We start from the raw sequence: 13,577 nt of genomic DNA, 5'->3' as shown, positions 1-13,577 counted from the left end.
ATCTAGAGTTTTCTTTCTGTGTAAAGGGCTCCCGTTGTTTTCACCTGTTATTTCTAAAGACGCTTCACTGCACTTAAATGGCGTGTCATCAAGTGAATTAATTACATACATTTGTATTATTTCAAACAGGCATACATGTAGTCATATACTCGTATATACGGAATACCGATAGGGCCATCGTGATTATACGTTAAAATACAGAGGGCGACAATGCGATAGTGCGATGACGACAATGCGACAGTGCGATGACGACAATGCGACAGTGCGATTGCGATAACGCGACAGTACGATGACGACAGAGTGATAGTATTATCGCACTGTCGCCATCGTACTGTCGCATTGTCGTCATCGCACTGTCGCATTGTCGTCATCGCACTGTCGCACTGTCGCCATCGCATTGTCGCACTGTCGTCATCGCGTTATCGCATTGTCGACTATCGCCTTCTGGTGGACGGTTCTAAACTGCTGGCGAATAAGCTGACGGTATTGAATATGGGATAATTTTACTTTTGTCAATATTTTTTCTTCTTCTTGTTTTTTCTTTTTCTTTTTATTATTTATTTATTTGTTTCTTTTCTGTATACTAATAATGTTTAAATGAAATCATAAATTAATAATTAGAATAATTTTGTATATAAATACTGAAAGAGTTATACATAGACGGAAAATGTAATAAACTGTGTGAAACTTTAATATACAATGTAATAGAAATTTTTCAGATGAAAATGATCTTATGTTGACATTTTAAAGATGTAAAAACAAAAATCATTTTTTATTACTTGTATAAAAAAGACAAACAAATTATATTCATAGATCGTCATCAGTGGATCTTTTGTTTTGTAAGATGTATAATTTACTAACATTGTAAATAAAGATACATGTAATAAGAAATTTACATCAACACATATTTTTTTCTATATATCTAAGTGGTCAACAATTTTCACTTTAAGATTAACTTAACAGCAGATCCTACTATAAGTTTAACTGGTCAGCATATTGTACTATAGCCAACTGATTCCGCTGGTGGACATAGTGAGACAATTGTTTCGATGTTGAAAAACACATCTATTCGGAAAAATTCTTACTGTTTATTTTTTTATTATTTTTTTATTTCATTTTTTTTGCTGTCGTTGTTGTTCTTTTACAGGGAAACATGCAAAATTCGAATTATCAACTACCTGCAGGTAAAAAATGGTTCATGCCATATTTTCTTCTTATACTATATGGTCAACCGACTTAACGTACGGTGCTTTAGGTACACATGTATATTAGAATTTGCTGACCAGTTAACCCCTTTCCGCATAAGCATTTTGTGGAAATGACCGTTTTTATTGATAACCCTCTGTTACACAAGTTCAAATTGCTATGAAACTATAATGTCGGTGGTTTTACTCAGGTACCCGTTTGTGCCTAAAATAATGCACGGAAGGGCACCTGAGGTCTTCCTCCACCAGTAAAGCTGAAACGTCGCCATATGACCTTTACTGTGTCGGTGCGACAAAAAACCCAATCAATCAATCAATCAATCAACTATGAAACTAGAAAAAAAGCTTTAATATTCAATATTCAAACTTCATATGATGATTGTCCATATTGGGTAGAAGACCCCTATTGATTTTGGGGTCACAAGATCAAAGGTCAAGGTCACTATAACTTTAAAACTGAAAACAGTTTCCAGAACACAACTTTGACCCATAGTGTTCAAACTAAGGATGATTGTCCATATTGGATAGAAGACACCTATTGATTTTGGGGTCACAAGGTCAAAGTTCAAGGTCGCTATTACCTCAAAACTGGAAACAGTTTCCAGAGTATAACTTAAGTTACATTTGTACGGTGGCACAAAGGTGACATGTGTGTATTTTTATTTATCTCGTGGCCACGAGATACTATGTCGTGACCACGAGTTACAAAGTCGTGACCACGAGATAGCTAAGTCGTGGCCACGAGATTCTATGTCGTGGTCACGAGTGACTAACTCGTGGCAACGAGATAGCTAAGTCGTGGCAACGAGATAATTAACCAATCAGAATACACTATATATATTATGAATTGTTTAAACTTAACAACTTACTTTTACATGCAACATTAATATTTGAAAATATTGAAGATATTTACTTTGAAATTGTCTTTTGGATTATATTAGAAAGTCACCTTCCAAGACCCATCAGACATTATTTTTGACTATAGCTCTTTGTTGGGACAATTTTGTGATCGAATTGGTCAGTTTGTACGTACTACGGCATGTTAACCTTGTTTATACGATAACATGAGAAGGAATAAGTCCTGGTTTATTTTATTTGGAAAGGACATGGACATGCCCATGGACAGTAGATAGCATATATAGTTAAATCCTTGTCTGGTGAATAATTTAGAAGGGATAAGCCATGGTTTATATAACCCAGAAAGATCATTGCACCTTATCAGTAGATGACATCTAATAATGTCGAGGTCATTGGGTAAAAAATCAGGGTCACAGTGACGCTAAATGTAAAATAATTGACCAGTCAATTAGTTGTATAAATGGCACTTTAACTGGCTGGAGAAGAAGGATCATCCTTGTACTATAGCACATGTCTAGTTCAATAGGGAAATTCATATAAATGGTGTAATCCGATTGGTTATTTATCTCGTGGCCACGATTAGCTATCTCGTGGTCACGACTAAGTAACTCGTGGCCACGACAAAGTATCTCGTGACCACAACATAGTATCTCGTGGCCACGACTAAGCGCTATCTCGTGGCCACGACTTAGTTACTCGTGACCATGACATAGTAACTCGTGGCCACGACATAGTATCTCGTGGCCACGACTTAGCTATCTCGTGGCCACGACTTAGTAACTCGTGGCCATGACTTAGTAACTCGTGACTCCGACATAGTATCTCGTGGCCACGACTTAGCTATCTCGTGGCCACGACTTAGTAACTCATGGCCACGACATAGTATCTCGTGGCCACGACATAACTATCTCGTGGCCACGACTTAGTAACTCGTGGCCACGACTTAGTAACTCGTGGCCACGACATAGTATCTCGTGGCCTTGAGATAAATAAAAACACACACATGTCACATTTGTGCCACCGTACATTTGACCCACAATATTCAAACAATTTTGGAGGATTGCTGTTTGAAGGAGGTTATACTTTATTTAATTTATGTAATGTCTTACAAATGCTTCATCCTTACTAAAAAGCACTTTCGAGCATATAATACTCCGCCTAGCGGTGCTCTTGTTATATATGTTTTACCTTTTACCTCATACAGACGTGTTTTCACGCCTTTTCGCCCTCCATTTTGATGCCTCAAATAGTGAAAACCATGCCCTATTGATCAGATACATCGCGGTGCAAGAGAGGGGGGTACCCTCTTCTGCACGGGGGTTTGAAGTGTGAATGCCGCCCCACTCAACTCCAAGAAAAAATTCTATAAATTTGTATATTAAAATTTCACACAATTTATTACATTTTCCGTCTATGTATAACTCTTTCAGTATTTATGTATAAAATGATTCTTATTATTAATTTATAATTTTATTTAAACATTATTAGTATACAGAAAAGAAACAAACAAAAAAATAATAAAAAAGAAAAGAAAAAACAAGAAGAAAAAATTTTATTGACAAAAGAAAAATTATCCGATATTCTATACCGTCAGCTTATTCGCCAGCAGTTTAGAACCGTTCACCAGAAGGCAATAGTCGACACTGCGATAACGCGATGACGACAGTGCGACAATGCGATGGCAACAGTGCGATAATGCGATGACGACAGTACGATAGTGCGATGACGACAATGCGACAGTGCGATGGCGACAGTGCGATAACACTATTGCTCTGTCGTCATCGTACTATCGCGTTATCGCATTGTCGCCATCGCACTGTCGCATTGTCGTCATCGCACTGTCACATTGTCGTCATCGCACTGTCGCACTATCGCATTGTCGCACTCTGTATCTTAACGTATAACCACGATGTCCCTAACGGTATTCCGTACGTATACGTGCTACTTAACCTATCACATGGTAGGAATATCTATTATAAACTACCATGTGAAAAAAAGGTTTAAAAAGAAAAATAATCTGATTAAACGTCACATTTAAGAAATCTGAACACAATGCCAGAACTTTAATAAGGACACTAATAAATCTAAAATAAAAAAATAAGCTTGCAATAATGTAAAGTGTTATAACAATACATTGATATGTTATATTATGTTTACATGACTATGCAAAGCCTTCTTGAAAATAAAAGTGAGCTTAATATTTACATGTTTGAAAATTTTTGTCATTTATTTCAAGGCTACCTTTTTAATTTCTTTAATATCTTCTATAATCGTATCTCTGATGTCCTCCTCAACTTCCTTGTCATTAGAAGCATCGGTTAGAATTTGACACATGTCATCAAAACAATTATTTTTGTCAGCCTCGTCAACACGATTGTCCCCTGAGTGGTATAATTTATTTCTTGCTTCCCTCAACTACAAAATAGTTTATATATGTTACTCTTTAAATATTTAAAAGTTATAGTGAAATAATGCTGTAGAATTCAGTTTTTTAAACAAAGCGTAGAACTTTTATTTGTGTTGCAAACAAATTACCAATTTCAACAACAAATGAGTTCAGTAAGACTTTTCTTTATAATACATAAAATGTTAATTATTCGACAGTATATTTCTTTCAGTAATCATAACGACAACGAGAAATTTTATAAACGTACTCTGGATTTTGGGTTCTTTCGTATTGGGTTCATGAATAAGTTGCAATTCAGCAGAATAGTTAGCATGGCGGCAGGGTCGGTGTCCTCTGGTCCTGTGTTATTTTCATTCCCTTTAGGCATAAACATCTTTGCAATAGCCCATTCAAGGTCAACACCTCTGGTATCTGTGCAGTTTGTCGACCAATATATATCTTTTTCACTGTGAGATGTTTGGTTATACACTCCAGTGTGTAGGGCAATTATCTTTTCAAATGCTCCTCTACAGATTTGACACTTATCTCTCCATTCCCATCTAGATTGTTTACGTTGGTATTTAACTTTCGTGTCAAAGCTAATTCGAATACAGCCTGCACTAGGACGAATATGTTGTTCTTCAGCAGGCGTTAAGAAATTCTGAGAACGTTGTAACTTACCTTTCCCGTGGGTATAATTTTTAAATTTATTCAACACGTAATCGTATAGTGCCCATGTTGTTTTGCTTAACCCTAAAGTACATCTTACCCAGTCTGTATGACCTTTCTTTGATATTTGTTCCTTTATCGTTGACATTATTCTGTTGAAAGTTATGAAGAACTCGTCTGGAAACGATTGAAAAATACAAAATATACAACGTCTTAAAATCAGCGATAAGACAAGCACATTTATTTTACAAAATTTTAGCTTGGGCAATTAGGGTCATAACATCCAATGTCTTAAACTAAATGAATACTCAAACCTTGTACATAATGTTTATTTAAAGGTCATCTAACAATAATTTGTGTGCCAATTCAAATGGAAAAATATCTTTAATACAGTTACTTCCTTAAATAAAAATTATTATTTTTTCATCCAAATTTAGAAAATTAGTTAGAAAAAGGTCAAAATTGTAATATGTAGGTTTGAAATATATTTTGGTTCTTCAGGAGGCAGAATACCGCTCCGGTCGTTTCGTTCCAAATTGGACAGGGTCAGATTTACAACAAAAAATGAAAGCACTGAGAGCACTGAGGTATACATTGCTTGATAATATAATCCATTTTTGTCACAAAGGCCATGTTGATTTTAACCTACTGACATCAAAATCGATAGGGGTCATCTCCTGACCAAGGTCAATGTCCCTTACAAGTGACTCAAGCTAAGGCTGATTTCTTCCAAAGTTATTAATGAGACAAGGAAGATGTAATGTTTCAATTGTGTATTTCTAGGCAAGCTGATAGATGAGCAATAAAGAAATTAGTTTGTGAAACACCCGTTAATGCACTGCAGTATAGAATATTGAAATAGTAATATTGAATATTTAGTGATGCTATCTAATGAAAGACATAACCTGGCTTGAACACTGTACATAGTCAATTAATTGAATCATCTTTAAAGACTTAATTACCAAATTTAATTTAATAGTACATCCTGTTGTATAGCTTTCCATGTCACAGATCTATCTACTGTTCTTTATGCATTATTACATATATTCCGGTGTGATGTATTCTTCTCTACACATAATTTTTCAAATTAATTACTTTATTGTTTATTAATAACAAGAGCCACCGCCGGGCGGGGGCAACGCTCGACTTTTTACTTTTTCTAAACGCAAACATAGAAAGGTTTGAACATATATTAACGTTTCCTTTTTATAAATCTAGTTTGGTCTGTCTTGTCACATAGTTTTGTTTATATATTTTATATATATATATATATATGAATAGAAACATTACGCATATTTCTAAAAATAGCAACAGTACGCAATTTCTAAAAATAGCAACATGACGCAATTTCTAAAAATAGAAAAAAATGACGCAATTTGTAAAAATAGAAAAAAATGACACAATTTCTAAAAATAGAAACAATGACGTAATTTCTAAAAATAGAAACAATGACGCAATTCTAAAAATAGCAACAATTTCTAAAAATAGCAACAATTTCTAAAAATATCAACAATGACGCAATATCTAAAAATAGAAAAAATGACGCAATTTCTAAAAAAAAAAGAGAAAATGACGCAATTTCTAAAAATAGAATCTAAAAATAGAAAAAATGACACAATTTCTAAAAATAGAAACAATGACGCAATTTCTAAAAATAGAAACAATGACGCAAGTCTAAAAATAGCAACAATTTCTAAAAATATCAACAATGACGCAATATCTAAAAATAGAAAAAATGACGCAATTTCTAAAAATAGAAAAAAATGACGCAATTTCTAAAAATAGAGAAAATGACGCAATTTCTAAAAATAGAATCTAACAATAGAAAATGACGCAATTTCTAAAAATAGAATCTAAAAATAGAAAAAATGACGCAATTTCTAAAAATAGCAACAATGACACAATTTCTGAAAATAGAAAAAAATGACGCAATTTCTAAAAATAGAAAATATGACGCAATATCTAAAAATAGAAAAAAAATGACGCAATTTCTAAAAAAAGCAACAATGACGCAATTTCTAAAAATAGAAAAAATGACGCAATTTCTTAAAATAGAAAAAATGACGCAATTTCTAAAAATAGAAAAAAAAATGACGCAATTTCTAAAAATAGAATCTAAAAATAAAAAAAATGACGCAATTTCTAAAAATAGAAAAAATGACGCAATTTATATATATATATACACACATTTATATATATATATATATATATATAATACATATGCTATACATACACACACACCAATAAATAAATGCACAATCTGAGAAAATTCAGTATATAACCTTCAAGGTCAAGGTCATTAAGAGCCCAAGCAAATTTGGGTTTGATAAACAACAAGGTATGGTCCTTAAGAATGTTCTGTTATAATATGAAGTTTATCCCTTCAAAAATAGCAAAGTTACAGTCAGTTACTGCCAAAACAATGAAAATTTCAATAATTTGACCTTCAAAGACAATGTCATTAATGAGTGAAGGTCAAGGTCTTTCGGTATATTTTTAACAGTTATCTTTGAAGATTATTATGTTCAAGTTTGAAGACAATCCATTCAAAAATAACAAAGTTACAGCCAATAATAGCCAAAAAAATGAAAATTTCAATAATTTGACCTTCAAAGTCAAGGTCATTGATGACTGAAGGTCAAGGTCTGACTGGTTATTTTTAAGGGATATCCTTTAAGATTATTATGTTCAAGTTTGAAGACAATCCATTCAAAAATAACAACGTTACAGCCAATAAGAGCATGAACAAGCAAAAATTGGTCTTTTAACCTTGAAGGTCAAGGTCATTTATGGATGAAGGTCAAGGTTAGTGTGGTCTACTGAAAGGTCTTGTCCCAAGGGTTGTTGTGGCCAAGTATGAAGACAATACACCAAGTAATAAAAAAGTTATGATCCAGGTACAAGTTTTCGGACGGCAACGGCAACGGCAAAGGCAACGCCGACCTGACTATAACAATACCTCTACTTTTTTTTTCAAAAAAAAAAAGTCGAGCTAAAAATGAAATCTATAATCAAATCAATTCAGATGTACTTTAATATTTTCATTATACATAATAGTCTGCACACACAACCTTTCCAACAAATTCAGTTATATTGGACTGAAAGTTAACAAGGTTTTTTTTTCATAATCAGGCTATGTGACCAACTTCTTAACATACACAATAATGAACTAAAACATTTTTCTATTTTTGGCTACTTTGACCAACTTCTAATTTTCAACCAAGATGATTCATGTTCAAACTCGGAGCAAGACCTGTCACAAACATTCTTTCCAAGTTTTGTGACAATTGGGGCAAAAGTGTGACCAGGAGAGTGTTGAAAAACTAAATGACCAGTAGAGTGTTAACAACTAAATGTCATCGTCGGATACGCACGGTTGATCAACATGTAAGATGACATAACTGATAAATGTTAATGGTTCTGCCATGAAAATCCGACGATGCTAAATGAGGACAGACCACAGTTGACATAATATGGATGACCGATATTCAACAATGATATAAGCTTATCCTGAGCAAGCCTATAAGTTTTACCACTGGGACCAGGGTACATGTGTATATGAGCTAATATCAAATTCCGCCCGAATTAGGGTTCTGATTTTTTTCAAATATGAATACCTTATTAAGCTGCAAAGTTTTATCTCATCTAGTAAGCATATGAATTTGAAAGCTAGTTTTTACAAAGTGCAACATAAACTTGTCTATTTTATATCGTTGATGATTGTCAGAGGGTTAATATTGACCATTGTTTGTCTTTGCAGTAACGATAACATTTTTTACATTTTTAATAAAATAATAAGATCAAAACAACAAAGCAAAACAAACAACACAACTTTATATAAATTTCATTTTTAGTCTTAAATGGGTTTTTTATAGATGTATATATTTTCTCTACAAAAGACCTTTTTTTCGTCTTCAATCGTAAACAAAAAAGGAAATTAAGTAAAACAATGTCAGTATGTTTCGCACGCACGTAAGAAGATCATTTTTTCTTGCTCTTTTTTATGAACAGAGTAATCTTTATCAATTTGAATGCAAAAATAAACTTTTACCATGTTGCTATATTGCAGAACTAGAAATCAATCTGTGTTACACCAAGGCCATGCTTGTTACTGCAAGGACTAATGAATGTTACTTAAAGTACTTAAAACTGTAAATTTACGTTTATTTTTTATCATTGAGCTAACAATTAAATGTTAACAACATACAGAAATGAAAAAAAGCTTTGAATTTTTCTTAAATAGATCTTGAATTTAAATAACAAAGGTAGGGGAAGCTCTCTTTCAAAGTTACAGGACGGACATATTTGTACTGAAGTGACAATAATAAATAAATTATAAGGTGTAATCATTTATAAACAAACAATAATCATTTGAATTTAAGCACAATTACTACTTTTTGTATAAAATATAAACATTTCACAATTGCACAGACATGAATTTAAAACGGGGAAAAGTTACAAGTCTTTAAGGTAACCAAGCGATGTTGTGAGTTCGCATGATTCGGTCCAAACTCGTCCCAGTCAATTTTATAAACAAGTTCAAAGAGAAAACCATCAGAAGTTTTGAAGATCGATTTTACATGCTATGTTTTTAATCAGGAGTTTTCTAAGTTAAATAATTAAAATTAAATGCAAAAGTTATTGGCCTTTTAGAATGCATAATTTAAATCCTGAATGGCTGTAATAAATTCCAGAGATTCTTTCTTGTGACAAAGCCATTCATATAGCTTAAAAATTGTTAGTGGCCCTTCTGTGCCTGAAATAGCCTGGGGTCTTTTCAACCATTCAAGCTTGAAATTTGCCAACTGACCTTAACAGTTTTGATGCAACATTTTAAGCAAACAAAACAAAAAAGAAACTTACTGTGTTCACAAATTACGATAATGTCAGGAATTTTACGAGAGGCCAAAATAGGACTTGGAAAGTAAACAAACAGTCATGTTCTAAGTTTCAAGAGACTACTTTTAATGACTAATTTTAGTAGTTTTGAAAACATCAATTTTCTTTTGTAAAAATGCATGCTTTAAAGGCTTGCTTGTGAATGATATAAGTGAGGTTTGATTTCTATTTTCCAAAGTAAACTGTAATTCTATGCAAAAAATAAGTCTGTAGAGATAAGTACCTTCTATATACTGGTACTGCTTATTACTTTTATTTCTAAAATCGCTACAGTTGTTTTGTGAAATGGCATGCATTTCAATTACCACAATATGTATATTGTCCTTACAGCAACTTAATGTTGAGGATTCTAAAGGGTGCAAGATTATTCAGATTTTCCCCAATTTTAAAAAAGCAATTTACCATAAAAAAAACAAGAGGGCCATGATGACCCTGAGGTCGCTCACCTGTATAAAGGCACCCGCAGCGGGGCTTTTATTTGAACAAACTTAGAAGACACCCATTAGAAGATGCTTCACAATGTTAAGTTTTTACTACACACATATAATGAAAAACAATGATCTACTCCCCCCGTCAGGGCCAATTTTAATCCAGGGGCTTTTATTTGAACAAACTTGGTAGACACTCAATAGAAGATCTTTTATGCTTAATATCTAAACTCCAGCTATTTGGGTTTTTTCAAAAAAAGATTTTTTAAGTTTTTACTATATGCATATAGGGAAAATCAAAGACACCCTGGGGCGGGGCCAATTTTGACCCCGGGCTTTTATTTGAACAAACGTGGTAGACACTCACTAGAAGATGTTTCATGCTTAATATCTAAACTCTGCTATCTGGGTTTTTTCAAAGAAGATTTTTAAGTTTCTGCTATGTATACACTGTCATATAAGGAAAATCAATGACCCCCGGGGCAGGGCCAATTTTGACCCCAGGGCTTTTCTTTGAACAAACTTTGTAGACACTCACTAGAAGATGTTTCAAGCTTAATATCTAAACTCCATCTATTTGGGTTTTTTCAAAGAAGGTTTTTTAAGTTTTTGCTATACACATATAAGGAAAATCAATGACCCCCTGGGACGGGGCCAATTTTGACCCCAGGGCATTTATTTGAACAAACTTGGTAGACCACCATTAGAACATGTTTCATGCTAAATATCTTAGCTCTAGCTCTTTGAGTTCTTTAAAAGAAGATTTTTAAGTTTTTACTATATGCATATAGGGAAAATCAATGACACGCCTGGGGCGGGACCAATTTTGACCCAAGGGATTTTATTTGAACAAACTTGGTAGACACTCATTAGAAGATGTTTCATGCTAAATATCTTAGCTCTAGCTCTTTGAGTTCTTTAAAAGAAGATTTTTTAAGTTTTTACAATATGCATATAGGGAAAATCAAAGACCCCCTGTGGTGGGGCCAATTTTGACCCCAGGGATTTTATTGGAACAAACTTGGTAGACACTCACTAGACGATGTTACATGCTTAATATCTAAACTATAGCTATTTAGGTTTTTTCAAAGAAGATTTTTTAAGTTTTTGCTATACACATATAAGGAAAATCTATGACCCCCGGGGCGGGGCCAATTTTGACCCCAGGGCTTTTATTTGAAAAAACTTGGTAGACATCCATTAGAACATGTTTCATGCTAAATATCTTAGCTCTAGCTTATTGAGTTCTTTAAAAGAAGATTTTTAAAGTTTTTACTATATGCATATAGGGAAAATCAATGACCCCCTGGGGCGGGGCCAATTTTGACCCTAGGGCTTTGATTTGAACAAACTTGGTAGACACTCATTAGAAAATGTTTCATGCCAAATATCTAAGCTCTAGCTCTAAGGGTTTTTTAAAAGAAGATTTTTTTAGTTTTCCTATTGGTTGCCATGGCAACCAGAGTTTTTAATGGAATTTAATTTTTTGAACAACTTTGAAAGGGGTCCACCTAAGGATCATTTCTGTAATTGTTGTTGCAATTGGCCATGTGGTTTAGGAGGAGATGTTGTTTGAAAAGTTTGACGCCATTTTTTGAAGGACGCACGACGCACGGACGCACGACGCACGACGGACGCAGAGTGATGACAAAAGCTCACCCTTTAGCACTTTGTGCTCAGGTGAGCTAAAAAGTAACCAAATTGAATATAAATACTGAAACAAAAAAGAACTTTTCTCCAAGTTTAAATGTAGATATGTTAGTACAGTACATTGAGTTTGAATTAAAAAGTCCTTTAAATAACACAGGTTGTCCTTCAAATAACAAAATAATATAAAGCAGAAGTTTTAAATGGCATAAATGTCTAATTAAAGAATAAATATATTAATAATTAATAGATTATTATCCATAATTGTATGTTAAAGAAGAATTGTGTTTTATTTTGTACTTTCAGTAACAGATTTTGTACTTGCAGTAACATTATTGTAAAGACAGTTATTGCAAGGACTTATTCAGGTTATTTTACAGCCTGTTTACACAGATAAGATAAGGGAGACAATTTTGATCATTTAATTCATGACTGAAACATATTTGTTAATAGAAGCAATACAAAAGGGAATCTTTCTCATAAGTTAGAAGATAATTAGAATCTTGTTACTTAAAGGACACTGTTCGAAATCATGGAAATCATAACCACAGGGTTTTCATTTGAACAAACTTTGTAGACACCCACTAGAAGATGTTTCATGCTTAATATCTAAACTCTAGCTATTTGGGATTTTTTCAAAGAAGGTTTTTTAAGTTTTTGCTATACACATATAAGGAAAATCAATGACCCCCGGGGCGGGGCCAATTTTGACCCAATGGCTTTTATTTGAACAAACTAAGTAGACACCCATTAGAACATGTTTCATGCTAAATATCTTAGCTCTAGCTCTTTGAGTTCTTTAAAAGAAGATTTTTAAGTTTTTACTATATGCATATAGGGAAAATCAATGACACCCCTGGGGCGGGGCCAATTTTGACCCCAGGGATTTTATTTGAACAAACTTGGTAGACACTCATTAGAAAATGTTTCATGCTAAATATCTTAGCTCTAGCTCTTTGAGTTCTTTAAAAGAAGATTTTTTAAGTTTTTACTATATGCATATAGGGAAAATCAAAGACCCCCTGTGGTGGGGCCAATTTCGACCCCAGGGCTTTTATTTGAACAAACTTGGTAGACACTCAATAGAATATGTTTTATGCTTAATATCTTAACTATAGCTATTTGGGTTTTTTCAAAGAAGATTTTTTTAAGTTTTTGCTAAACACATATACATTTTGTAAGGAAAATCTATGACCCCCGGGGCGGGGCCAATTTTGACCCCAGGGCTTTTATTTGAAAAAATTTGGTAGACACCCATTAGAACATGTTTCATGCTAAATATCTTAGCTCTAGCTTATTGAGTTCTTTAAAAGAAGATTTTTAAAGTTTTTACTATATGCATATAGGGAAAATCAATGACCCCCTGGGGCGGGACCAATTTTGACCCTAGGGCTTTGATTTGTACAAACTTGGTAGACACTCATTAGAAAATGTTTCATGCCAAATATCTAAGCCCTAGCTCTTAGGGTTTTTTAAAAGAAGATT

The 13,577-nt window shown here is 33.4% G+C and overlaps 1 protein-coding gene across 3 annotated transcripts in view; it reads right to left on the bottom strand.

The window, feature by feature from the left end:
* The window catches only part of LOC132746270 (uncharacterized), a 64,414-nt gene that overhangs the window by 42,805 nt on the left and 8,032 nt on the right, over positions 1-13,577 (bottom strand). For all 3 annotated transcript variants that reach the window (XM_060735374.1, XM_060735371.1, XM_060735372.1), the window contains 2 exons: positions 4,718-5,295; positions 4,305-4,478 (listed from right to left, as the gene is read on the bottom strand). In XM_060735374.1, the coding sequence (XP_060591357.1) occupies positions 4,305-4,478; positions 4,718-5,266 (723 nt within the window). In that variant the 5' untranslated portion in view covers positions 5,267-5,295. The remainder of the gene's footprint in view (positions 1-4,304; positions 4,479-4,717; positions 5,296-13,577) is intronic.

The sequence above is a fragment of the Ruditapes philippinarum genome, unplaced genomic scaffold, assembly GCF_026571515.1.
Source record: "Ruditapes philippinarum isolate M1 unplaced genomic scaffold, ASM2657151v2 ctg6814_1_1_1_1, whole genome shotgun sequence".
NCBI classification, from domain to species: Eukaryota; Metazoa; Mollusca; class Bivalvia; order Venerida; family Veneridae; genus Ruditapes; species Ruditapes philippinarum.
The sequence above is the reverse complement of the archived record's forward strand: the minus strand, read 5'-3'. Positions and strand labels throughout refer to the sequence as shown.